The sequence below is a fragment of the Phyllostomus hastatus genome, unplaced genomic scaffold, assembly GCF_019186645.2.
Source record: "Phyllostomus hastatus isolate PE091 unplaced genomic scaffold, TTU_PhHast_1.1 phas_contig_1048, whole genome shotgun sequence".
NCBI classification, from domain to species: domain Eukaryota; kingdom Metazoa; phylum Chordata; class Mammalia; order Chiroptera; family Phyllostomidae; genus Phyllostomus; species Phyllostomus hastatus.
In genome coordinates, this window is record NW_025333513.1 from 397,529 (window position 1) to 424,284 (window position 26,756).

The 26,756-nt window shown below is 57.7% G+C and overlaps 1 protein-coding gene across 4 annotated transcripts in view; it reads right to left on the reverse strand.

Annotated features, from left to right (window-relative positions):
- Window positions 1-2,944: 2,944 nt before the first annotated feature.
- Window positions 2,945-26,756, reverse strand: part of ANKS1A (ankyrin repeat and sterile alpha motif domain containing 1A) — a 187,900-nt gene continuing 164,088 nt past the window's right edge. Inside the window, exons 15-26 of one of the 4 annotated variants that reach the window (XM_045835594.1) lie at window positions 16,739-16,837; window positions 15,835-15,987; window positions 15,583-15,690; window positions 12,016-12,180; window positions 10,639-10,764; window positions 10,312-10,383; window positions 10,045-10,131; window positions 9,315-9,452; window positions 7,782-7,952; window positions 6,729-6,826; window positions 6,506-6,629; window positions 2,945-5,309 (exon numbers count right to left, since the gene is read on the reverse strand). In XM_045835594.1, coding sequence (XP_045691550.1) covers window positions 6,623-6,629; window positions 6,729-6,826; window positions 7,782-7,952; window positions 9,315-9,452; window positions 10,045-10,131; window positions 10,312-10,383; window positions 10,639-10,764; window positions 12,016-12,180; window positions 15,583-15,690; window positions 15,835-15,987; window positions 16,739-16,837 — 1,224 coding nt within the window. In that variant the 3' untranslated portion in view covers window positions 2,945-5,309; window positions 6,506-6,622. The other 3 variants (XM_045835604.1, XM_045835584.1, XM_045835612.1) reach the window with 3 other exon arrangements.

Sequence of the window (26,756 nt, forward strand, 5' to 3'; positions counted from 1 at the left end):
CTTCCAGTTTGTGGGTTCTCTTTCTTTTCTATTCTTCTGTTGAGTCCATCCACCAAGGTTTTACTTTGGATCATTGTATTGTTCGGGAGCAGCCTTCTTACTGCTGGGCGAGGGGGTGAGTTCACCCCGGGGTCTGAAAGCTTCCTTTCTGCCCTGCCAGGCCGCCCCTTTCCGCTCTCTGCCTACACAGAGCAGGCTTTTGTTCGGGCTTTGTCTGTGCCCACTGGTGTTTCTGCCAGGGGTTTTCATTGTCCTTAGCGAGAACAGGGAAAAATACATCTACTTCATCTTCCTGGAAGTAGAAGTTGTTCACTTTTGACAGCTATTATTGAGTTGTCCTTTGTGACATGTGGTGCAAGCATTTTCAGTTGTTTTAATGGTGCGTTTGTTATGCAGAAATGTTTTATTTTTATATAGTTGAATATATTGCTGTTTTTAAAAGAGGATTTAGAATTTTGTAACATGCTTGGAAGGACCTTTCTCATACCAAGTTCCCATTTTCTTATAGCTTTGTTTGGGTTTTTTTACACTCAAATATGTGAGCCATCTGGAGTTTATTTTGGTGCAAGTAGGAACAGGAGTCTCCCCACCCTGTTCCCTCCACCCCCATGACCACCCAGCAGTCCCAGCACCACTTACGGGATAGTGAATACTTCAGGGTGTTGGGGAAACCTTTAACATTGTAAGTGCTTGTTTGTAACAGTGTCCCTGCCTGAGACCCGACAGGAGCAGCCAGAGTGCAGGGGCTGCCTGGGCGATGGAGGCTCGGAGCGCCGCACTCCTCGGGCCTTGCTTGATGACACCTGGCTCTGTGTGGGCCAGTCTGGCCTGCAGGACACACTGGAAGGTCCGCGGTCCCTGTCTGCTGGGAGCCGGGTGGGCTCTGTGCCCTTCAGGCCAGGTAGGCCAGAGGTGGCCACGGCTGACAGGGTGTTTCCAGCTGTCCTGCAAAGTGCCCGGTGGGCAAAGTTCTGCCTTCTCAGCAGCCCGGTCCCTGCCGAGTAGCTCTATCTCAGCCCACAGGACTAATGGCCCAGCCGCCACGGTGCCTGGACCACAGAACGTCTGTGAGGAGACACTGGGGGTGGGGGGAGAATGACAGACGTGGCCTGATGGGGGAGAGGAGGGCTCGGTCGAGGCCGTGGGAGGGTCGCTCTGCCTCACGCTCCATGCCGACACAAGGCCTCGCAACAGCCCCCAGGGCCCGAGGGCCAGGTGTGCAGACCCGCTGACGACAGTGAGTCAGAGGGGTGGGGAGAGGTCACTGGGTGGAGGTGGGTGCACAGATGCTGGGTAGTTGGGTGGACCCACCCATTCCTTCTTTGAGGCTGCCCCACCCCGTTCCTCCTCCGGGTCCTTCTGTTCTCTCCCTCCAGTTCAGTTCCGGCTCCCACTGGGCAAGGCGGGGCTCAGAATGGCAGGCCCAGGGGCCCCAAGTGAGTGGGTCTGGTGCCCCCTCCCGGGCCCCTGGCACAATCAGCACTGCATCCTGGGTTGGGAAGCGTGTCACAGAGGCTTCAGAGTGGCACCAAAAGAGATGGTGAATGTGTCCCAATACCGTGTTCCAGAGGGCCAGGGGCACAGGTGCCCAGCCCTGCTTCTTCTGGCCACAAGGCCTGTCTCCTGCCCAGGAGAGCACCGACACCGGGGAGCAAAGGGTGCGGGGGGGGGGCCTCCACTGGGCCCGTCTGCCGGCCCAATTTCAGTGCAGTTTGGCCTGGAAGCCCCATCTGGAAGGAAGGACCTGGATTTTGGTGCTCTCTCTGCCATTGGCTGCTGGCTGGCTGCCTAAGAGAAATAACTTCCCTGATCTGGGTCTTGTTTTCTTCACAAATACAACTGGGTATTAGATCAGACCAGTGAGTTCCTCTTTCAAAGCCCTTTAACAAACGGAGTGTCACAGGAACCCGGAAGGACGAGTGTTTGGTGCTGGGCAGCTCGGGCTGGCGCAGGCAGGGGCCGGGGCTCTGAGGACAGCGGGAAGCCACTGGGCCAGGTTCCTCAGGCCCCCGGCTCCTGCTCTGTAAACAGGGCTGGCCACACTCGCTCAGAGAGGCATGCAGGCTGATGGGATGGTGACTGTGGAGCTAGTAGGTTTGGGGCCCGAAGGTGCGGTCACTGAAGGGTCACTGGTGTCATCTGGGCCTTCCCAAACATGCCCCTTTCAAATACCAGTCCAGACACCCCCCTTCCCCTGCCCCCTGGGCACTCTGTCCCTTTGCGTCCCACGGCCCTGAACTGAGGTGTGGGCCTTGTGGCATGGCTCTGGGCCCACAGCTAGCTGCATGTGTCTAAAAACCTCCACAATCAAACTAAGCTCCTTAAGGAAACACCTATCTCCCACAGTTCTCAACCCTCCACACTGCCTTGTACACAGATGGTCAGTACACGCCCATGGGTGGGCCTGCGCAGACCAGGAGCGGGGACCTATAGCCAGAATGCGGTCCCTGCCTGGTATTCAGGCTAGACAGCCCCGAGGAGGGGGAGAGGGAGGGGAAGTGCAGGGCCCTCACACCTCACCAGGGTTAATCACCAGGGTTAAGTGTGACCGACAGTCTCCCCGCTGGGGAGTGCTGGGCAGAGTGGAACCCCCCAACCACCCCCAGACCAGGGAGAGGGAGGCACTCACTGCTGACCCTCACAGAAAGCAATCAGGAACATTCCAGTTCAAAGACTCCAAAAAGGGAGGCTGGTTTTGTGTTGCTTCTCATTTATTGATTCAGTCTGCTCTAAGTTGTACAGTTGTGAAAATAACAAAACCAAAGCTGGAAGCCCGGGAATATGTACACTCTCATGTAGTGAGGTCAGTCTACGTTGTCACACAGATTGGTCACGTCTGGTACCACCAGGTGTTCGTTCATAGTCCGGACACGGCTGGACAGATCGACAAGTGTATGTACAGTAAAATAAAGGGGGAGGTCGTTCAAGTATCAAAATACAGAGACAAAGATTAAATAACATTTTTATTACAATTCAGTCCCATTGCCACACCATCAGCAACAATACTTTTGTGACAATCATCCTGCAAGCCAGGGCATCTCAAGGACAGACCAAGGTCAGACCAGCTTTCTAGTGTCTAGCAGACCGCAACCACCAGCTGCCTGCCCAGCCCAAGAATTCTCAAGCAACTCGCCCTACAGTCCGATGCTGGAAGCTGGAGAGGGGCGTGGAGCATGGCAAAGGCGGAGCCCGCCCAGAGGGCAGCCATGCTCAGAGCGGCTGGCAAGCAGAAGAGAGGCAATGGGACAGCCCGCGGCCGGCAACGGGGACCAACCCCACAGTCCCAGCTGAACAGGCTCCCACAGCTCAGAGACTCGGAGACGGGCAGGAGCAGGGGCTCTCCCACGTGAGGCCTGTCCGCAGTCACACTATTTCTTTCTAGGGAAGGGAGAGCACCTGCCCCAGAGGAGAGTAAAAAAAGAAAAGAAGAACCAGTCCTTTCCTTTCAGAAGTAAACCAATCTCAAAACAAAATCCAGAGCCAAAGCAGATTAGCTTTCAGAAGTAAACCAATCTCAAAACAAGATCCAGAGCCAAAGCAGATCAGCCAAGGCTCTCCCATGTGAAAATACCCTGAATAAATAAAGAAGATATAGCAGCTTTGAGGGGGAGGAACGCCTGCATGTGACTTAAAAACACAAGGCTGGAGAGCTCATCGTAGTGTCTACAGTTTTCTTTTTGGGCCCACCACCACACCCAGAGGGTCCCCAGACGGGCTGGCCCTCCCGGACCGCAGAGCCCTGCAGCGGCACTGTGTGCCCGCCGTCTCCGGTCCTTGGCACCCCCTGAAGAAAGCAGGTCAGACCTCCGGGTGTCGAGGTTCCTGTTTAGTACCGAAAAGCAGAGGATCACCCACCACTGCTCCAGAGGGGAGGTGACTACCAGGCCCCGGCCCACGTCAGCAGGAGGACACGGCCCTGCTTTCAGTGTTTGGCCAACCGTGGGCTCGTGAATGGGCCCCGAGAGGCCTCCCTGCACATGCGCGCCAGCCTCGAGTTTCAACGCCCACCCTCCCTGGGCAGAGGCGTGCTGCTGAGGCCTGGACTTCCGGTGCCAGGCAGGCCGAGCTGTGCCCGAGAAGCGTGAGGAGTGCGCCCTGCTCTGGAAGGTACTGGACAATCAGCTGACCTGGCTCTGCCTCTTGGCCTCACAGCAACCAGCCTCTTGTTTCGCTACACCCCGGGAGGAGGAACACACCCACAGTTAAAAAGCAAAGCAAGCCCCGGGGGGCTGCAGGGACAGCGGAGCACCCAGACACTGGTGCCCTGAAGGTCACATGGGAGAACCACACTGTCACCTCTGCCTTTCCTACATCCGGAGCCAGGGACGAGCCAGCAGATGAAAATATAACAGTCAAACCACTAACTCAGAGACAGCGAGTCCTAATCACAGAGACCTGATTAAACAAATCAGAAATTGGCAGGTAGCAATCTTAGTCGACCTGCCCATTAATGCCCAAAATGAAGTTGCTTTTCCTCCTTTCTGACTCAACCCAGCCCGTCGGACGTCACCACCAGAGAGCCTGTGGGCCGGGCAGCCCAGGGCACGGCTCTGACCAGCAGCAGGCCGGAGGCTGGGGGGCGCCCAGAGCTCTAGGCACTGGCTCCGGCTTCATGGCCCCAGAACTGCTTGCCCTTCGCCATTTGACCCCCGACCTTTACTGCTGGAACCCGACACAGACCAGAAGCATTGCTGCTGCCAGGGGACTCTCCGGCCGTGTCCAGGCCCAGGCGGGGACGAGGAGTGTGAGGGTTGTAGGGAACAGCGTGTCTAACGCGGGTGGGCTGGGACGCAGACACTGACAACTCGGAGTCAGTTCTGCCTGTGCCTGCCCCTTTCCACTGCCCACAGGCCGCTGCCTTCTCGGCAGACCCACTGGAGCTCGGGCCAAAATCCTGTCCTCGGGCAGAAGCCAGGGAGACTGGCCTTGACCGATCTCAGCTCCCCTGTCCTCTGATCCTACGGCCACTGTCGAGAAGTTGGCAGTTTAACCTAGAGGTCAGAGCCAAGTGTTAAAAGTTCATTTTATAAAACAATTTTCTATTAAAAAATGTGTTCTGGACAAATCACTTCTTGACCCTCTGGAGTTCCAGTCTCCTCGGCCAGAGGCCCACAGTGGTCCCCAGCCAGCGCAGGGCTCGCTCTGCAGGGCCCGGGGCGGGCCCGGGCCGGGCGGCGGAGAGGGGTCCCCCGGGCAGAGGCCGGCCTGGGTCTTCAGAGCTGCAGGTGGGACGGTGAGGTGGTGGCGGCGGAAGCCTGCGCTCCCCACACCTGTGTTTCCGCAGCACAGCCGGTTCCTCAGTGGCTCAGCTTGGCAGAAGCAAACACAACGGGGGAGGAAAGGGTTAACCAAGGGGCCTGCACAGGTGGAGGGCACAGCACGGGAACAGGAAGCAGAGAGGGAACAAGAAGTGGAAGAGGAGGTCCCTCACAGCCCCCTGGTCACCCACGGCCCGCTGCCCCTCGGCACCTCTGGCTCAGCGCAGCTGCCCAGGAAGGCACAGGACAGGCAGGCGGGCAGGAGGGCCTCCCTGGTTTACCAACTTGGGTTTCAATTCTAAAGCAGCTGCTGCAACTTACTGGCTTTTCTAGTGGACGGAACTGTGTCTGCACTGCTCCCTGCTGGGACCACTCCCTTCGTGTCTCCGGCCACCTACGCTGACTGGCTCGCACAGCACAGCATGGGGCTTCCTCAGAGCCTGGACCCAGAGGCTGCTGCTGCCGGCCCGCTCTGTGGTGACACACTGCACCGCCCCCATGCTGGGAAGGGACCGGGTGACAGCTGACTCAGACGGTGTCAGGAAGCCCCCGGAGGACTATGGCAGTTGCTCAGTCCAGGTCTCTGCCCTAGAGCGGCTCTGCTCTGGGAGGGCCACGTGTGCAGGGCGCAGGCCTCCCTCCTGTGGGCGACACAGCAAGGCCTTGCTCCGCCGTGAGCTGAACTCCCGAGCCGGCCCGTGACCCACTGGCGAAGACGCGAGGGGCCAACCACATATGCCGCCCCCTTCCTCGGAGTAGAAGACCCGTCAGGACCGAGAGACCTGCTGAGTGAAGCTGGCCTGCTGTGTTCAGACACTCAGCGCCCCAGCGCCTGATGCAGACCGTGGCCCTCACAGAAAGCAGTCTGGCTCTGGTCCAGCTACCTCGCCGAGCTTGGTCTCACAGTGGGGAGGCCAGCACCTCGCGCACACGAGAGAGAGACAGGGCCGCAGGCCAGCTGTGTGCAGAGTGCAAGGGGATTCTGGCATCAGGTGGTCACAGTGGTTGGTTGTGGCAAGAGAGGTGCAAAGAGACAGCTGTTAGCAGCGGCACCCGCTGAGGCTCGGCACAGAAGACAGCGGAGGAGAGCAGGGGCCCGGCCCAGTCACAGCGAGCCGACACTGGGGCTGCCTGGACTCTGCTCGAAGACCGTCCCACCCTCAGGATTCGCAGTGCATGCCGCTGAGGCTCCGGGGGCGCGGCAGGGCCCCTCAGCCCTCTTGGTGCCCACCTCAAAGGCAACTCACCCCCCAAGCTGGCCTTGCCCGGGGGATTCACAGTGTCCGGTGGTAGGTACAAGCTGTGAGTGCAGTGTCTGCAGCTGCTGCCCAGGAGCAGAGCAGGTCCCGGGGCGGGGCCCGGCGTCAGCAGCTGGAAGGAGAGTTGAGAAGAGCAGAAAGACCGGGTGGCAAGGCACAGTGAGACTAGTGGAGACAGGGAGTGGGTGGCTAGAAGATAGTGGTCTCGTACTTGGTGCTGAGGCTCCGCTTAGAGTCTGGTTTGGGGTCCACCACCCAGGAGACACTGGCATGGGACTGGGCGTCTGGGTCCATGTCAGGAGGCTCTAGCTGCCAAGGAAGAAAGGTGAAGAGTCAGAGAACACCGCACCTGGGCCGGGGCATCTCAAGGACAGACCAAGGTCAGACTAACTTTCTAAAGGTCTAGCCGACTGCGACCATCAGCTGCCTGCCCGCCCGTGGCTTCTCAAGCGATCTGCCCTACAATCTCATGCTAGAAGCCCGAGGGGCGCGGAGCACGGCAAATGCAGAGCCTGTCAGGAGGGAAGCCAGAGAGCAGGCTCCCTGGGGGTGGAGGGGCAGAAGGGACACCCTCCCTGGCTCATCGTGGGAGGGCCACCTCTGGGCCTTGGCACGGGCAGCCTGTCCCAGGGATTCCTTGGAGCTGTTTGCCCTAAGCCCCAAAGCCATGGGGTAGGCAGGGATGGGGGTTTGGACACTGCAAGCCTCAGGCCCCTCCAGAGGGGCCGGCAAGCTCAGCCAGGCAAGGCCACGGCCGGCACCCCAGGCGCCTGGAGGGAGGATGCACAGAACAAGGGCTAAAGCGCAGACAGAGCGGCAGGGGCAGCTCAGGGGAGAAGGGCGCCGTGCAGGTGAGGGGGAGGCCACGAGTCTCAGGGAGCTCACGGTCCCTCCGGGGAGACTGACACACAGACACAGGTGATGTAAAGACCTTGACTCCAGGACTAACGGATGGCAGCGGTAGGTAAGAAGGACGATGGGTGGTGCAGGTGTGACAGTAACAACAGCGACTAGCGGGGGGCAGCGGCACCTGGGGTGCGAAGCAAAGCAGACACAGACATGGGCGACATTACGGGGCCCGCCTGCGCCGCTCTGCAGCCCCGTGGTGGTCGGCTGTCCACTTCATGTTAGAGGGTCCTGCAGCCCACCTGAGGACTCAGGGCAGGAGCCTGACGGGCAGGGCGGCTTCCTGAGGGGTCAGCTGCCTAAAGTGTCGCCCCACCCCCGAGCCCAGGACGTGGGGAGTCTGCGGTGGGCCACGTACTGCTGACTTCCTCATGCCGACACGAGGCTTAGGCACCGGTTTGGAAGATTTTGTCTCGATCATCTCAGTGGCAGAGGCGCCCATCGGCCTGGACTTCTGGGCCTGCAGGGCCAGCTGGTAGGCCACCTCAAACGCCTGCCCCAGCGTCAGGATGATCTCGTAGGTCAGGTTCTGGGAGGAAACAGCACAACTCAGGCGGACGGACGGAGGAGTCACCCTGGCCTCACACTACCCCCCCTCCCCCGCCCCCCGGCACCGGCATGGAGGCGTCGGACAGGGCCCGAGAGTACAATCAATTCCTCCGGGACTTCTTTCGGTCCCAAAGCAGCGGAGACGCTAGGGAATAACCTGAGCTCAACACATGGTTTCTCAGGCAGGCTTCCTCAGAGAGAAACACCAGGCAAGTGCAGGACCTGTGCCCGGCTGACCCAGGTCACTGGGGACGACACGGAATGGGCGCCCGTCAGACGACGAGGAGCCGCAGCAGTCACGCCTGCGACCCCAGCTGCCCACCGGCCCCCGCCCCTCCTGGGGCCGCCGGGCCTCCTTGTCCCGCCGTCCGGTCTGTGCCGCTGTCCCTGCTCTCTGCTAGTCTCCCTGTTCTTTTAGCTCCTCTGTCCCCTCCTCTCCTGGAGGCCAACCCCAGGTATTTCTCAAGGGAGGGAGCCATGTTCATCGGGGGCACTTATGTGCTCCTTAGCCACTCAGAGACCGGAAGAGTGCTAGGGTTTTTCCTCAGTCCCCATCTCCTTTTTCACACGCGGCCAATGAAGTTTCTGGGTGCTGCGTCCCCGGCCCCGCCCCGCACCCCCGGGGCCCCAGGTGTCACTTCCCTGAGTGCGGCAGTCTGCAGGAGCCCAGCCGCATCTCAGCGGGACGGACCGACGTGGGAAACCTGAGTGACCAGTGAGTGCCGGGACGAGGACCGGGCGGACTGCTGCAGTCCATCATCACGGCAACCTCACGAGGCTGGAGGCTGGCCGTATCACACCCCCTGACTGATGAGGGGCCCGACACCAGGCCCAGAGCCGCAGCGTGGAGGCCCCGGGGCTGGGGGCGCCTAAGCTGATTGTTCCAGAAGCTACAGATTCAGGAACTCACTCCTCTCCCCAAGGGCAACAAGGAGTTCTCCCCGTGGGCGACTCCCCTCGGGCCAGCACCAGAGTCTAGAATAAGCAGGAACCCTCCCCACAAGGGAGGCAGAGGGCATTCAGGGAGACTGCCCGCAGCAGGGGTGGGGAATTAGGGTGGCGGCTGACAAACCACCTGGGGGGGACGAAGGCCATGACTGACTGCAAACACGTGCTAGAAGAAGGAAAGCCTGTCACTAGAACCCTGGACAAGCCCCTTGTCCTGTTCCATGCCTCAGCCTCGCTGCTGGAGAGAGGGGACCACACGGGGCAGCTGCTGCAGCTTCACTCCTGGACCGAACGTTCGCAAAGAGCCCGCCAGGTGCCAGAACAGCACCGCACCGAGGCCGTCTCCCCGCGGGCCCCTCCTTCCAGCCGCGCTCAGCTGCGGGACTCCACCCACCACGTCCACTGTGCTGAAAACGTGGCAATAGTGGTGGCTGGTCTGCAGGTCCTTGGTGATGTAGGCAAACGTGCAGAGGTCCTCTGGGTCCTGGGCCGCACAGGAAATGTTCCGGATCTCATGCTCGGCAATGACGTTCTGCCAAAACAACAGCCGGGCCTGGAACCCTCGGGCTCCCGGAGGGCACGCCCGAGCCCTTGACCACTGCCACCGTCCTCCGTCCCAGCTCAGGGGAGCCGAGCTCCACTTCCTCATTTTTTTTTTGGTGGGAGTGGTGGAGGCAGCATTTAACCTTGCACGGTTTAGGTTTGGGGTCCCCACCCTTGACCACGGCAGCTGGTGGAGTAAAATGTTCACATCCAATCACCAGCTCCCCAGCCCCTCTGCCTTCCAGGGTAGGGTGGAGGAGAGAAAGGTATCAGCAGGGTGGGGTACCCAGACAGGACGTGGGGGAGCCCTCTGTTCCCTGAGGGACTCACACCACTGAAGGCCCCTGAGCAGGCCGACGGGGCGCTGGAGGCCGTGTGAGGGAGACGTGGAGTGATAGGCACCAGTGCGAGGCCCCAGGATCGGCGTGTGTGGGTGCGAGAGAGACAACCCCCCGAGGCCAGGGTGGGGGTGGAGAGGAATAAAAGGGGCCGAGGACACTTTGGGGAAGACACCCTGCCAGTGAGGGATGAGGGACAGGGAGAAGGGGCCCCTCCTCCCACCAGCACTGTGAGACGTGCACCTTGTTGGAGGCATCAATGAACTTGACGCCTCTGTAGGTGATGGACAGGATGATGGTGGGGATCTTCTTCATGTGCTCCGTGGATTTCTACGGGAAATATGGTGGCCTGTGAACACCCCTTCTCAGGGTTAAGCCCCTGGGATCCCACAGCCCTCCAACCTCCCTCCCCGACCCCCAGCCTCACACAGGGTCCAGGCAGCTGCAGCTGGCACCCTACTTGCTGCCTTCATCCTAGCCAGCCCCTCTCACCCCACAGAGACAACCCACCCGCATCTTGGCACAGGCGTCTTGTGTGGATTCCGTCCCTCGAAGATCTTTGATCAACATGGAGCCCAGATACTGTGGGAGTGAGCAGTGGCCGGGCTTAGGGAGTGTCCCACACTGTCACACAGGGGTGACCCAACCAACTCAGGACTAGTCAGATGGTCCCTTCTCCCAGTGGTTCCCTGCCCCCGCACCAGCTGGGGTGGCCCCCCTTCCCCCACCAGGTGCTGGGAGCGTCCGAGGAGCCCTGAGTGGGGGTGCGGTGGTGGTGTGAGGGGCAGGAAGCAGGGAGCTGGGCTGGGCTGGGCTGGGAGGGCAGGGGAAACTCACATTGGCTTCATAACCACAGGATTCAAAGATGAGTTTCTCTGGCCGGTGTTGCCAACTCTGCACAGGGGCATAGGGGGCAGCAAGGCTCGGGGGCCGGAGGGTCAGCCTGGCTTCGCGGTGCTCTTCCTGCAGGACATGCGGGGTCACAAGCCTTCCCCCACCCCCCACCCACCCAGAGGAGCTCGTGGACTCTGCGTCTGGCTCTAGCACACCCAATGGTGAGGAAGCCAGCCACCTGAAGGCCAAGGGTGGGGCAGGGACAGCAGGAGGCAGACAGTCATTCAAAGGCACTGTGGCAAAGGTGAGCACTATCCGTGCCAGAGAAGAGGAGGAGCAAGGCCCTGAGGCCCTGAAAGCAGGCTTAGTCGGGAAGGCTCTGCGGTATCTGCAATGAGCCTTAACAGAGACAGGGAATGACAAGCCTGCGTGGGGTGGCATGAGGGGGGAGCACAGGGATCAGGACCCGGATCCCTGGAAGCCTCGCGCCCCAGCCTAGGCCCTGGATCTGAGCCTGGGGTGGGGAAGTCATTGAGGGCCCCGAGGCTGGGAAGCACTGTAGTGAGCGCCCAGCAGCGGCGGGGGCAGGGGTGGGGTGGGCCGCTGCAGCCCACCCCCTGCCCCCCTGTGAGGGGATAGGCTCCTTCCTTAGGGCACTGGTGGAAGGAAGGGGATGGAGGGGCAAGATCTAGAAAAGTCTTTACGACTGCCATTCCCAGCAATGTGCAAACTAAAGCGACCAGAGCTGTCAGACCACAGCTTTTTAAGTCTTGTGAAACTTATGGCCATGCTAGTGGAAAGGCTGGGAAATGCGCAGAGGCCAGAAATGAGTGTGAGTTAGGAAGGAAAAGGAGTGAAGCTGAAGTTCACCCTGAGGGTGCGGAGGGGCACCCCCAGTCTGGAAGGCAGCCCTGATGCACAATGGCAAGGGCTGCACACGGGCCCGGAGAGTGTGCGGAGGTGGGAGGCACAGCTGAGAATGTGAGGCAGGCAGCTGCCCCGCCACTGAGCCACAGAAACAGCAGGAAGAGCTGAGCCAGGTCCAGGCTGCAGTCTTGGGTGCTCAGAGCAGCAGGAGGTGGAGTTGCGGTGCAGGGACGGAAAGTTTTGTGGAAACGGGAGGGTTAGGACAAAAAGGCCCAGATGGGGCTGAGTGGGAGAAGCTGAGGGAGGCCCTGACAGTGACAGCAGAAGCGAGTCTGAGTTGCAGCACCAGGAGCTTAGGGCCTGGGTGCCTGGCACAGGCAGCCAATGGGGCAGCCGGGAGAAGACTGGTGTCTTCCTCCTGCTCCTAACAAGGCTCGGGTGTGGGGCTGCGAGGCTCTGTCTTATCCAGAGGAACGAGGGGACCTCTGCCTGCAGCACCCCCTCCTGCCTCACCTGGCTTCTGAAGCGCTCTGCTCGAGAGGGTGCCGTGGGGTCGGGAAGACTGTCATGCCGCCTTCTGCCTGTGTCCCCAGGAGGAAGCAGCAGGTCCGCAGACCGTGCAGTGCACGAGTCGCTCTGGCTCAGAGGGGACGACGTCTGGGAGAGCAGGTCTTGGCACTGCAGCAGGGACAAGTCCTGGTGAAACTCAGAGCCATCGGGCTAGGGCCCGGGCTGCTGAGGGCCCTCGGGGGCAGCAGTCAGCCAGACAGGACAGCCTCTGGGCTTGGAGGAGCCAGATGCTCACTGGAGCCAGAAGCCCTGTGGGTGAGCAGCCACCCCAGCAACCCCCTTCAGTATCACGCCCCCTTGGCCTGGAGCGGCAAAGGGAAATGGGAGGTGATAGGGCTGGGCAGTGCTTTCCAATTGTCAAAATATCTGTCACAGTCCATTGTGGGTCTCTGGGATACGTGACCAAATCCAAAGCTCACTCTTGAGAAAACACAGCAGCAGCAGGTGGCACCCTGAGGCCCTACCTCACAAGAATAGGGGTCAGCGTCCGCAGTTTTTACAGCTAATGTCAGCTGTGCGTGGCTCTCAGGCCCAGTCTGCCTCGGCTTCCCATGTGTAGGAGGGGGACAAAACAGCACCCACTTTCTGAGGCTGCTGGAAGTGGGTGGAGGCACTCAGAGCCAGGCGCCGGTCACCAGCTCACCACCGCCCACCCGTAGCTCAGTTCCGAAGGTTTGGGGGACGGGCACCCTGCACCGCTTGCAGGGTCTAACCCACTCTGCAGTCAGGGATTGCCTGGCTGCAGCAGAGCACCCGCGAGGGATGTTTGAATCGCAGGCTCTCTCGTGCACCCTGCTACAGGAATCTTTCTGCAGAAGACTTGGGGCGGGCGAGGGTTAGGGGACCCCGGTCCCACCTTGCAGTCCAAGCTTTGTGTCAGGTTCAGGCTCATGTCACACCGCCTGGGCCCCGGCTGCCCGTCTGGCCCCGCTGCACTGAGCACAGCTGACTTTGCACTCAGACACGGCACCCAGCCCTCCGGGGTTTGATGTTTTCCTGGTTTCCTAACATCGTGCTTCATGTATTCAGGTGCTCCCATGCCAGGTGTGTACACGTCCGTTAGGGCTGTATCCTCACGTCGGAGTGCTCCCTTTCTCACTGTGTAGGGTCCTGCTTTGTCTCTCACGATAGCCGTGGTTTGAAAGCCTATTTCATCATATATAAGCACTGTTATTCCAGCTTTTTGTGCCTTTTCATTTGCATGAAGTATCTTTTTCCATCCCTGTACTTTTAGTCTGTGTGTATCTTTCGACCTGAAGTGTATGTCTTGGAGGCAGTGTATATATGGGTCTTGTTTTCTTATCCATTCAGCTACCCTATGTCTTTTGGTTGGAGCGTTTCAGCCGCTTACTTTTAAGGTGATTATTGATAGATATGTATGTAGTGCCATTTTATTGTTATAATTTTTTCTATTGTTACTATTTTTTTGTTTGTTTTTTTTTTTCCTTTCCCTTCCTTCCCCTTCCCCTTCTTTTAATATTTGTCGCAGTATAGTTTGGTGTTAACAAACTCCTTTAGCTTCTTCTTATCTGGGAAGCTCCTTATTTCTCCTTTGATTTAAAATGATAGCCTCTCTGGGTAAGGTAGCCTTGGTTGTAGGTCCTCACTTTTCCTCACCTTGAATATTTCATGCCACTCCCTTCTGGCCTGAAATGTTTCTGTTGAGAAAGCAGCTGGCAGTCTAATTGGTGCTCCCTCATAGGTAACTACCTGCTTTTCTCTTGTGGCTGTTAGGATTCTCTCCTTGCCTGTAAGGCTTGCCATTTTAATTACTAGGACTCCCTGAGTCCAACTTGTTTAGGAGTCTCTGAGCTTCCTGGACTTGTGTCTTTTTCCTTCACTAGATTAGGGAAGTTTTCGGTCATTATTTCTTCAGATAGGTTGTTGATACCTGGCTCGCCCTCCTCTCCTTCCGGTGTTCCCATGATACAGATGTCGTTACGCTTCATGTCCAAAATGTTTCTTAAGTTCTCCTCATTTTTTAAAATTCTTTTTTCTTTTTGCCGCTGTGCCTGGGTGTTTTTTCCTACTCTGTTTTCCAAGTCACTAACTTGATCCTCTGCTCCATCTAACCTACTGTTAATTTCTTCGAGGGTACTGTTTATTTCAGATATTGTAACCTTTGTTTCTGACTGGCCCTTTTATCTGGTTTCTGTGTCTTTTTTCATGCTGTTAAGTATCCTTATAATCATTACTCTAATCTATCTGATAAATTTTTTGCCTCCATTTCATCTGTTCTTCTTCTAGAGAATCCTCTTGTTCTTTCATTTGGGGTCTGTCCCTTTGTCTGAATTCTGGCTGCTTCTTTGTATTTGTTCCTGCGCATTAGGTAGATCTGCAAAGACTCTGGTGCAGACCTTTGTCAGATGCTGCCTGTGACTGGCCCTGGGCAAATCCGCAGTGTGCGCTCCCTCTGCCAGGCCTGTCTGCACAAAAAGAACCAGAATGCACACCAAGGCAGGCTTTTACCTGCACTGGGCCTTGGGGAGGGTCAGCCAAAGGCTCAGAGCTCCCAGAGATCTGCCTTAGCTGTTAAACTTAATCAGTGATACAGCTTCACGTTGCACTTAGCAGCCTGGTTTAAGCTCCACAGGGCGGGGTAGAATGATTCCTAGGGTGGGCTATTGCTTCCCCTCAGGCTGATGCCATTCAGAGAGGAGTGCTCTGCCTGAGACAGGTGCCCTCGGCAGTTTGGGGACTGACTCAGTACAGGGATCCTGGTGGCTGTTCCTTCAGTTCTCTCCCCAGAGACACCAGCCCCAGACTCTCCTAAAGCATTTTTAGTCTATTCTGCCTTCCCTCTGCCAGAGCCCAGGGTAAGTGGCTGTAAATGGAATCTTGTGTGCATTGGCCCTTTAAGAGGCTCTCTGCATCTCCAGCTGTCTCTCCCTGGCAGACAGAAACCCTGCTGCTTTTCACAGCTGGATGCGATCTCAGCTCCTTTTGAGGCTCTGGTGCTGTAGGCTGGGGAGCCCAGCTTAGGGTCTAGACCCCCAACTCCTCAGTGGGAACCCCCTGGCTGCTGAAATATCCCTCCGCAGATTCAGCTGCCGCCCCCAGAAACTCAGCCAACTGCCTCGCACCTCCTCTGCACTCCCTACAGGCACGTTGTGGTTAGGTTGTTTCTTCTGTCTGTCCTTGATTATAAGGCTTCTCTCAGGCTTGTGTTCAGTTGGTTATTTGGGATCCTAACATTGTACTTCCCACTTATTCTTTAAATGGGAGACATGTGATTGATAAGTAACCACCCCAAACCACTGCACCCCGCCAACTGGGGACTAGGGGCAGACCTGGCCCTGACAATAAGAGGGGAGGGATTCTCTGCGTCTCCACCAGAGACTGCACTGTCTCTAAAGAATCCCTAAAGAATTCCCTTCAGAGGGTGGGCTGGGATGGGGGTAAAGAGCAGAAAACTGTCCTTGAACAACAACAATAAAAAAATAATAATTCCCTTCAATTCCCAACAACAGAAAGAACACGCACAACCCTTTCCATCCTTCCCCAACTCACCCTAAGCTGGGAAAACCTCGGGGGCTTCTGGGGTGGCTCCTCGTAGGGCCTGTCTGCAAGGGAGGCGATGATACGCTTGCGATGGCCGAGCGGGTGAACCTTTAGAACCTAGACGGGAGCGAAAGCGCAGCGTTCAGGTGGGGACTGGCCCAGGGCAACCCCAGTCACCAGACCTCACCCCCTGGGCCAGGCTGGCAGCCCAAGGCAACCCCTGCTGGGGGAGCAGCCAGGCTGAGCAGGAGCCGCACTCACGTTGACGAGCTCCAGCTCCCAGAGGTTCTTCACAGTGTCAATGGAGCTGTAGCCACTGGACAGGAAGGAATGGACATAGTCCTGCAGCCCCAGGGAGTCCAGCCAGGAGGGCACTGATGAGGGACTGTTCCCGTCATAGCCCAGGGCCTTCACCTGTAGGGCAGGGAGGGGAGGTGGGACTGGCATCTCAGCACTCAAGAGAGTCCCTCAGCCCCTGGGGGCTGTGGAGACACACGTCAGCTTACATAGTCCCTACGACAGACCACGGTCAGGGCAGGTATGGGACAGGCACTGAGGGCCCTGGAGGGGACACCCCCCGACAGCCTTTTTGGTTGTGGCTCTGATCTCAGGTTCCCATCTGGAGACCACTACGGCACCCCGGGTTAGGCAGCTGGGGAGGAGGGTCTGCGGAAGACCCCACTATGTTCTTAGCAGCTCATGGACCCTGTGGGACAAGAAAACTGTGTGTGTCCATGAAGCAGGTATTGACCTCACCTGTTGGGTCTTGTTTACATTTCTTGAGCTCTGTACAAGTGAATGGGACAAGGGGACACTGGACTCAATGCCAGTAGTCAAGGAAAGGCTAGGCCCTATCAGCCCCTGGCTCCCCAGGGACAGATGCCAGGGGTCAGCACAGGCTGGCCTGGTCTGAAGTGGTTCAGGGGGGAGCCCAAGCGCGTGGCCACCATGCTCCCACACCAGGTGGAGGCTGCAAGCCCTCCTGAGGCCAGACCAGATTCTCACTGTCCCTAGTGCTTTGCTGGCTCTCTGGGACCCCCAGGACGAGGGCAGACACCCCAGGGTGATCTGCATGCCCAGAGCCAAGCTCCTCCCCTGTTCCGGGTTCTAGGGAGGTAGCCCTGCCTCTGGTGAAGGCCAAGGCTACAGAGCTGTGGGTGATCACCTTGGGCAGGGACCGTGCAGCCTGGAGCAGCTTCCGGCGGTGCTGTGGGTCACTGATGCCAATATCCCGCAGGTCCTGCTCTTCCATCACGTTAGACCCCTAAGAGCAGGGAGGAGAACGTGAGGTCCCTCCTGCACATACGGCTGGGCCACCTACAGGTGTCAGGCTGGCCTTTCATAGCTCCTCACCAAACTCTTCTCTTTTGCCACAGGTACCAAGAAGAACTGGAGACCTGGGACTCCCGGGGAGGCCAGGCCAGGCAGCAAGAGGCCTTGTGCATGCAGGTGGCCAAGGGAAGCCGCAGACAAATCTGCCCAGGCCTCCCGCTCCCATCTGAGCGGCACCCAGGTGAGCTGGGAAGTGCTGGCTCTGGAACGTGCATGGATGCAGACCTGGGCCACAACGACAGTGCAAGCCCAGGCCTGGCCACAAGCCCTAGCCCATTTCTTGAGCTAATGCACATTTTCTGGAGAGGAGGTTCTATGACCACCCCAGGTGATGGACAGGTGGACAAATCCCAGTCTCCTGAGGCAACTGCCCTGGATGAACCCCCAGAGCCCAGCTGGGCACATACACGCATGTGCAAGCTTCATTTCCACACAGATTTAACTCCTCTGGGCCTGCAGAAGGTCACGTGGGCCCTGGGCCCCACTCCAGGTCTGAGGCCAGCTCCAACGCCAGCCCCAAGCCCAGGTGTCACCCCGCTGAGGTCTTGTCATCACTGTGGGCCCACACTCAGGGTGTGCTGACAGGGAAAGGTGGAGGGAGGCAGGCACCTGTGCAGAATTCTCCACCTGGCGACAACACCTGTGCGAGGACCTGAACTAAACCAGACAGTGAACCTTAAGCAGGGCGGCACCGCAGTAATTTCCCGAACTCCTGCCGCAACCCCAACATTGGCTCCTGAGCCTTCCTGAGCATTTAGGGCAACAGGGACTGACAACCAGGAAAACCAGACCCAGCTAGAGATGAGGCCTTCACTAACCAGACCCCAGAGAGAGGACTGGGCACCGGACGCAGCTGTGAGGAGGAGGAGCTAACGGGAGCAGAACGGAAACAAAGGGGATCACGGAGCATCAAAGCGAGCGGCTACCAGAGCACATCCCGGGCGCAAGGCGGGGCCTCCCGGCCGCCTGGTTTTGCTGCACCTGCATTCTGTGGGGTTAGTTTGAACACATACTAGTTTTAAATATATATACACATACTTTGAATATATACGAGGTCTGTGAGGAAAAAGTCCGACTACTGTTAATGAGAACACTGCGTGGCATCGATGTAACCTGACAGCCAAGGAGAGTGGAGTGGACTGTGCATGCATGAACAGGGACAACTTCACTCTACTGGTCAGTGGGGTTGGTAGATGCCATTGAGTGAGCATGTGCACTGTGTGGCCGTCACATTAAAAATGATTGAGTTTGTAGAGCAATGAAGCTGCGTCAAATTTTGCATTAAGCTTGAACATCCTCTGCAGAAACTATCTGGATTATTGAGAAGGCTGCAGGTGTGGGCAACTGGTGACTGGCAGCTTCATCATGACAATGTGCCTTCTCGTGCATCACGTCTCATGCAGAGTTTTTTGGCAAAACATCAAATCACCCAGGTGACTCAGCCTCTCTACAGCCCAGATTTGGCACTCTGTGACTTCTGGCTTTTCCCAAAACTAAAATCAACTTTGAAAGGGAAGGGACTTCAGACTATTGATGAGATTTAAGAAAATATGATGGGGCAGCTGATGGTGACTGGGAGAAACTGTGTGAGGTCCCAAGGTGCCTACTCTGAAGGCATCATTGTCCTCTGTACAGTGTTTCTTGTATCTTCAATAAATGTCTTCATTTCTCATATTACATGGCTCCATGGCTGGATACTTTCTGGACTACATAAAAAAAATAAGGTGCTATAGATCCTCACAGACAAGAAAGATTCTGGAAGTTACCACCCCTTCTTACTAAGGGAGGAAGGGACTACACTACTGCCTTCTAGAAACCTCTTCACTAGGAGCACTGTGGGGGAAAGGGACACCCTACGCCCCGTGCCCGCAGCTGCCGATGGCTGTGAGCCAGTGCACGTCTGAGCTCTTCACGAGCAAGGTTAGGGAGCCGACACAGGGAACAGCTCCTGGGCCTAAGCATTTCAGTTAATAGAGATCTTCTTAGATGTTAAAAAAGTTCTATTTTAAGTGAATTTGATACACATAACTAGACCGCACTTGGCCCGGCTGGGCTCAGCTACTGAGGAAGGGGCAGGAGGGCAGCAGAGGTGGGACACAGCCTCGTGGCGCCTCCTGTCCCCGCGGGCTCTGGCTCCCGCTGTCCTCTCACCGGTCCTCACAGCCAGGGGCAGTGTTTACTCCAGCCCCCACGCTGTAGGCGAGGAAACAGGTTACACGGCTGCTGGGGCTGCCGGGGGGCCCCCTTCTTGGCCACAGCCTGCCTTGCAGACGTTGAGGGCAGAGCAGAGCAAGCGGTGGTCCTCAGGGTGTTCCCTGTGCCCCCACTGCTGCTCTCTGCGGGGGCGAGACACGCAAGGATGCAGCGACGTGGGTCCTGACCACATCCTGGTGCTGTGCGGGGGTTCTATACTCACTACCTGAAAAAGTCCTGCCACTACACCGTCAAGGCCCGAACTGTCCACATGGTACAGAGACACTGAGGCCCAGAGAACCACCCCGACTCACTCGAAGTCACAGAGCTCACGGACGGACGGACGGCAAAGGGGCAGTTAACCCTCCATCTGACTGACCCCAAAGTCCGTTCCAGGCCCCTTTCTCAGTCAGGCGGGGTCTGACGAAGACAAAGCAGCCTGGGAACAGGGGCAGGCACTCCGTCACAGGGCTGGGACACGGCCCTTGGCAGTGGGAGGTGCCATCCTGTCCCCCCTCACCCCCCGCACTTGTGTTTTGGACACGTGTGCCTCCTAGGACACTCCCAGAAATGGAAGAGTGGAGGGCCTGCCAGGCCGCACAGTGATGGGCGGTCAGGGTCGGCCCAGGCCTCTGCGTCTGGGAGCCTGGAGCTGGCTGACTGGGGCAAGGCCCACCAGCCCGTGCACTCAGTGAGGGACAGGGCCAGTCTGCCCTGCGGGACGACTTGCAGGATGGCACACACCGTTAGTGGGTGTCCTGCCTAGATACGGCCCTCCTAGAAGCAGTGCCTGTCATGACGGCTATTAGGTCTCCTCTCCATGGGCCTGATCCATTGAACGCTTTCTCCTCCCTGCCAGTACCTTCCTCGGGCTCCACCAACAGGCGCAGAAGGTGGCACCTTGCACAGCGGCTTATCACCACCAAGCAGGGACTCTGAGGCTCCAGGTCCCTGGGTGTAGCTCACTGGGTGGACAGAGGTCGGGCGGTCTGCAGCCAGGTCAGGGTCCGGGCAGGGAGTATTCCAGGTAGAAAGGGGGGTGCTGAGCAGGCCTGCATTCCTTTTTCATAAGCTTTCTCTGGCCTCCAGGGCTCTGATTATGATGAGATACTTCTTGACCATATGATTTTAGAAGGAAAGGTCCTTATACATCTCGGCAAGCATCCTGCTTGTTAGTATTTTGCTAAACATTTCTGTAACTGCTGGAGCACTACTGTGGGCCCTCTCGGCCAAAGGGAAAACAGGCTGGGTTGCCCATGGAGGGTCCAAGGCTGTGATGGGGCAGAAGCCGGTCTGTCTCATCCACTCCTCTCCTGCATCTGGAGTAATTCCCGGCATGTTGTCTGTCTTCAACAAATGCTGCTGAGTGACAAGGAAACTTATGGCTGGAGGGCACACTGACACAAAAGAACAACAAGAGGCTTACTAGCCGAAGCCAATGCTGCTGCCTTCATCTGTTTGGTCTCTGAGTCCTCTGTGAAGCACTGGGGGGGGCGGGGGGGGCGCAGAGCAGCCCGGTGCAGGAGTGGGGTAGGGGCCCCCATGATATGGAGGGTGAGGTGGTGGGGGAGTCTGGGGCTTTGCATAGAGGTAGGTGGTTAGAGGGCAGAGGAGTGGATCCATGGGGGACCCCCACTGGGGTCACCGGGCAGTGCCAGGCAGGGAAGCCCAGGCTGTGAGGTGGGGAGCTGTGAGGCGGGGCCGGGAAGGCAGCCAGCCGTAACAGGAAGTTGCTCCTGCAGGCGCCAGAGGCAAGCTGTCCCGTTTAGTCCTGAGGAAGCGGAGGTTCATCTCAGAGGGACTGGCCTGAGGCCGCACAGCCCCACTCCTGCCAAGTTCAGATCGCAGAGCTGCCTCTTTCCTAGCCCAAATGAGAAGAACCAAAGCAGGGCGGGGACAGTCGTTTGAACTTCACCCTGAAGCCGGGCTTCTTTCTGGGCACACAGGGCTCAGCAGTCCCTTGGCAAAAGGTGCCAGTGCGGGGAGGTGGAGGCTGGGCTATCTTGGGTGAACTGGAGGTGGGCCTGGGAAGCTGACTCTGGACCCAGACGTCGACACATCTACAGGAGCCCCGACCCACACAGTGGTGGTGAGTGTGCCCTGTGCTCTGCCCACCTCCTCCCTCCTCCTGCACAGGCAGCACATGGGGCCAGGGAGGTCAGCCGCCGGGGAGCCCCGCCGGGGAGCAAAGGTCCTCGTCGGAGACCTAAGGCCTAGCAACATTTCGGCCCCTCCTTGTGGAAGACAAGCTCTCAGCTTGGGGGTGCTGGGCAGACCCCAGCACCAGGTCTGGAGGCTCTGTTGCTGGGGGCCGATTCCTTGGCAGGGCTCCCCCGGGGCTGGCCCTTCCTCCCATCAGCTGGGAATCTGGCATCCAACGGGGGCAGTGTGGTAAGTCCCCGGAGCCCAGCTCCCCAACACCCAGCTCGCTCAACCCAGCCTCAGAAGAGCAGCCGGAGCAGGAGGGCTGGGTCCAGTCACCCGGGCCTCCTCCTGGGTCTCGAGGTGAGGAGCTCACGCAGCTTTCCAGCGCTGGGCTGGCTCAACGGGACTTCGAGGTCGCTGGGGGTTTCCACTGGGCCTTGCCTCTATCTCTTCCCCACATTAAAACAAATTTTTTTTTCTGAGTAGAAAAATGTGAAAATGAAGAAAGCACAGAGAAAAATGTAAAAGCCACCCTAAATCCATCACCACAGAGAGAAAACAACAGTTGGTATATCTTTTAAGTAAACTAATATACTTTTAAAAGACTGGGATTTCACCTACCATCTTGGTGTATTTTTTCTAAGCTATTTTAAAAAGGTTTTAGCAAAATCAGGATTGTAGCACACACACTGTTTCTGGCATGCTTTCATCACACACTAGGATGTTGCACGCACACACCCTACGCTTTACTGCCCTGTACGCACAGCTGCCATGAGCACACACTCTGTGGAGCATGGGCATCCCAGAGTTCAACCCGCCCCTGGCCATGGTGACACAGCTGTCCTGGGCAGTCATCAGGTGGTCACTAAACAGGACGCTGGTCTAAGCCAGCACTGTCTTCTGAGGCTGGGGCTGCCCTGACCACACAAGCCCCCGGGGTGGGCTGGGCGGAAGAGGGGTGAGCGCACTTGTTTCTCAGTGCAGACTACACTCCCGGGGACAGGGAGTCCCGGGCATGAGGGGCTGCGGAGGGAAGGGGGGTGGCAAGGCTCTGTTTCTACTGCTGTGGCCCAAAAATCTTAATGATGGAAAATACTGTGGACACCATGCTTCCTGAAGCAGTCCACATCCAGGGGTTGGGAGCTGTCTGTGTGGCAGCGCTATGCAAGGCAGCTGCAGCAGAATAAGAAGCTGTTTAAATCAGAAGTAGGTTCAAATCCCGACTTCACTGCTCAAGCTGGGTACAAGGTCAGAACTTTGTACTCAGGAATGAACGGAGCTGCCTTGCAGGTAAGGAATTCCACACACTGAGCTCAGCCCGATGGCCCTTCTTGCGCTCACCTGTCCTCCGCTGTCCAGCCAGCCCGTGGCCACCCCCCCGGGCTAGGTCACAGAACTTCCCAAACTGACAGTGTCCCCCTGCACATGGCTGCCCCTTTAAAAAGCTCACCACCCTCAGCAAAAAACGTGGCTCAGCCTTGACCCACACACCCTACTCTGCCAACGATCCCTCACCCCACCCCAGCCCTGTCCTCACACGGAGAGAGAGAACCTGATGGTTACAGAGAGCAACTATTTCCAGAGAAGACGAGGACGAGCAAAAATGTCACGGGTCCCTAGTTCTCGAAGCTGGAGACCTGCCCCGTCTGCGTCTTCATGAGAAGGGCCCTCAGGGGTTAGGGAAACTCTTCCCAGTGCTGTGCAGGCGATGCCCCTATGGCCCTTGTCCCCGCAGGCAGGGCCGTGGCATCCCCATTCTCTCTGGACCAGGCATGGCCTCTGTCTATACATCCACTGCCCCCCCAAACATTTGCCTTTCTGAGGTCCAGGTGCCATATTCACCCCCAAATCAGCAGTGTAGATTGACTAAGTCCAAGACCACCCAAAGTGGTTTTGCCTCCTGGGTCTGAGGACAAAGCCGGTATCTGCAGGGAGAGGCTGGGGCCTGCCCTCAGTGCCGGGAAGACGCCACCCTCAGCCTCACACCCTCACACTGTCCCGATCAGTGCTGGGTGCTGCTGTGTGCCACTGCAGGTGACGTGCGACCCCTTTAGACCTCATGCCCCATGAAGCGGGCAGTCACATGAGATCCCATGAGGCAGGGATGAACAGGGAGGCTGCACAGCACCCAGGGGCACCTGGAGGGAATCCCACATCTCCTGACTTCTGGTCCAGTTCTCTTTGAGAGCAAGGGGGTGTGGGGGACCTTGAGTTTTCTTTTCTGCTTTCCCCGTCCAGCTTACTGAACCATGGCCTCAGCAAGCTGCCCTTGGCCCTGGAGCTCCACAAGAGTGGCAGGGGGAACACGGCTCCAGGACCTGCGGTGATGGCAGCTGCAGGTCTAGAAGGGCGTCAGCGGACCTCCAAGCCAGCGCCAGGAGGTCACCGGGGTCTGCTCCCTCACAGCTCTGTCTCCAGCCTTTGGTAGAAGGGCGCCCAGCACACAGTGGGTGGATGGAATTGTCTGCCTGACCCAGGCCGGCACCTGCCAGTGACGCGCTAACCCAGCCCACTGGCTCAACACCAGGCTGCTCTCGGTGGGAAGGGAGGTGTGGGGACTGGATTGGGAGGGGAGGATGCCACTCTGGGCTCAGGAGTCTGTTTGAGGAGCAACCTTGGGGAAATTACTTAATCCCAGGACCCTGAACGTGGTGTCTGTGGACCCCAGGAGTCCGCAGATGGGCTTGAGGGATGCCCTTGAACCCCTGAGTCATAACTGACACTTGGTGTGTTAGGAGGCCTGTGCCTTTACAGAGACACATGGGCCCCACTGCCCTGCCCTCTGGGTTCACTAAACGAACCTGCAAGTCTGGGATGCTGGGGTAGGACCCCCTGCTGCTGCTCACGCTGAGATGTCAGCACTCAAGAGCTACGTAATGGGGTCTGTTGCCAGCCCAATTCCATCTTAAAGTGCAGCTAATTAAATCAACAGACACGAGAATGCTGCTCCAATGTCTTTCCGCTATAAAGGGGACTGAAGAAGGCCAGAGCCCTACCGGGGCAAAGAAAGCTGGACTCCTGAATAACTGCAGCTGCCGTCACTCTGAATAATACCAGGTAGTCGGGCAGAGAAAGAGCCGGAGAACGGGAGAGCACAGTGCACAGGACTGCGTCTCAAGGTCAAAGGGCCCAGAGAAGATGGGAAGGCAGCTGGTGCGCACCAACCCTGGGGGGCATCAAGGAGTTAAGTTCCTAAGTGACCACAGAATTGAGCTAGTCCAGGAGACAGGATCCATCCTGAAAGTATTCCTGTCAAAGCCTGAGCTCCATCGACCCTCCAGACCCTCCAAAGCCGAAGCTGAGGAGAAATCTCCCGCAGTCGGCCTGGAGCGCCCGAGCTCGGTGTGGAGAGAAGGGGGGCCAGCTAGGGGGGATGACGCTGAGGCAGGGAGGCATCGGGACTGCAGTGCGGGTAGCACCTCCCCTTGAAACCCGGGAGGGAAGAAAGCAAAGGACAGGACGGAGGAGGGCAAGATGTGGCTCAGGAAGGCCAGGGCACACACTGCCCCACGGCACACAAAGGAAGCGGCTTCCAGGGCTGGGGACAGGAGCAGGAAGGGAAGCTCAGGGGTCTGGGGGCCTGGCTGGAAAGCTTCATGGAAGCCAGAAAAGAAGAACTTGCTCCCTGAACTTATGCCTCTCAGCTCTTAGGGCTGCTCTTCTTCAGCTGTCATCTCCCTCCAACATGTGGGGACAGGCTGGCACAGTCTCAGAAACAGGCAGGAAAACAGTGGGAGCCTATCTGCGTGTGCAGGAGCCCACGGAGCAATAAACGGATGGGCGGGCACGAGGCCTCCCTGACGCTGGCTGCACGAGGCGACAGGCGTGCCCACTCAGTCTCTGCTTCCAGCTCATCCTGAGCCTGCTGCCAGACTCCTTCCATCTTCCCTATGCCCGTCCTTGCCACATGACCGCCCGCCATGTGCCCGCTCTGAAGGGTGCAGGGGCTCTCTGCCCAGTGAGGGGCACAACCAGAGGGCCCTCTGCCCCCACAGTGTGGCTGTCGAGACCCCTTGCTGTCCAGCCCAGCCCACCTCTCCTGCCCTTCCCTACACTCAGGCTGGCCTCCGCACTCACCACAGACAGCACAGGCCCCTCACCAGCCTTTCCATTCCCTGCACCTTTCCAAGTCCCACAGCCTCAACAAACACCCAGGACAGCGAGTGTGACCACAGGTTCAAAGTGGGCAGATCTGGACTGGCGTCATGGCTGTGCCACCTACTGGAGGTGCCCCGACCCTTGGCCTCAGCACTCACAGGGGACCCGGCTGACAGTCCTCCAGGGCTGTGGGCCGGCTCCAGCGGCATGTGGTAGACACTTGGGGAAACAGGTTCTCGTCCACCTGCGCTGCTGCGGCACTTACAGGCCTCACCGCAGCACTTAACACTTGGCCAGGCTGCTGTTCTTATTGCTTTATGTGCCTAGTGTTCCCAGCTGCACCATCGACTCCCTTAAGACACCTACGTTATTTGCTTTTCTGGTTTCAGATACCTTCATTGTAGGAAACGCAGGAAATCTGCTGCACTCCAAAACAAGATGAAGCCACCTGTCATTCCCCGGGAGAAGTTTCCTCTTCTGAAATTAAGATCATGCTGCATATGGATTTTTGTGTCTGATTTCTTCCTCAACACTCCAAGGTAAATGTTTTTTTCACAGTAGACGTTCTTCGAAAACAGTTTTAATGTCCACACACTACTCCAGCTTTAGGGACATCATTGCTTACTTAACACGCCCATGAAGGGAGGTCAGGCCGAGTCCCCAGACATGGAGACCTGTACCAGCGTGCTTGGAGCTACCAACTACCTTCCCCCTTTTCCTAGGAAAGCATACTTCCTGCGTACAAGATTTGTAGTGAGAATGGAACTGGCTGTGATGCGTGAGCCAGTGCTGGCCCACCTGGTGTTGGCCGGCGTCAGCCTAGGGAGGACCTGGCGCTGCCCTGACCCTGACCCCAGCCGATCAATGGCCCCTTCTGCCTGCAGGCAAGAGTGTGAATAACGTTCAGGTTGCAGCGCTCGCTTGTCTAGCTCAGTCATCACCAGTCATCACATCGCAGGAAGCGCCCAAGAGAAAGCGGGTGCCGGGCTTTGACAAGACAGGACCCGGGGCCGTGGCAGGGAGCTCAATTCCCTAAGGGGCTTAAGTGTGGCCTGTGTGCCCCCAGAAGGTACACCTGGGACCAAGGAAGAGCAGTCATGAGGAAACACATTTTTCTTTCATATGAAGAATGCTCTAAATCAATCAGCCTGTGTGGTGAAAAACACAAATGGGCTCCTACTTTGTAAGGGGTGAACCCCCCCCACCCCCACTGAAACAGCATCACAGCAAAGATGACCTGGAAGGGGTTCAGGCAGAGAGGGGATGATTACCGTATTTTGCCTGTATAACATGCACCCTTGTTTTGGGCCCAAATTTTTGGAGAAAAAATCTTTCATTTTAATTTTTAAATTCAATTATTTATTTATATTTACATATTTGGTTTTTGTATTATAAAGGGATTTAACATTTATTTT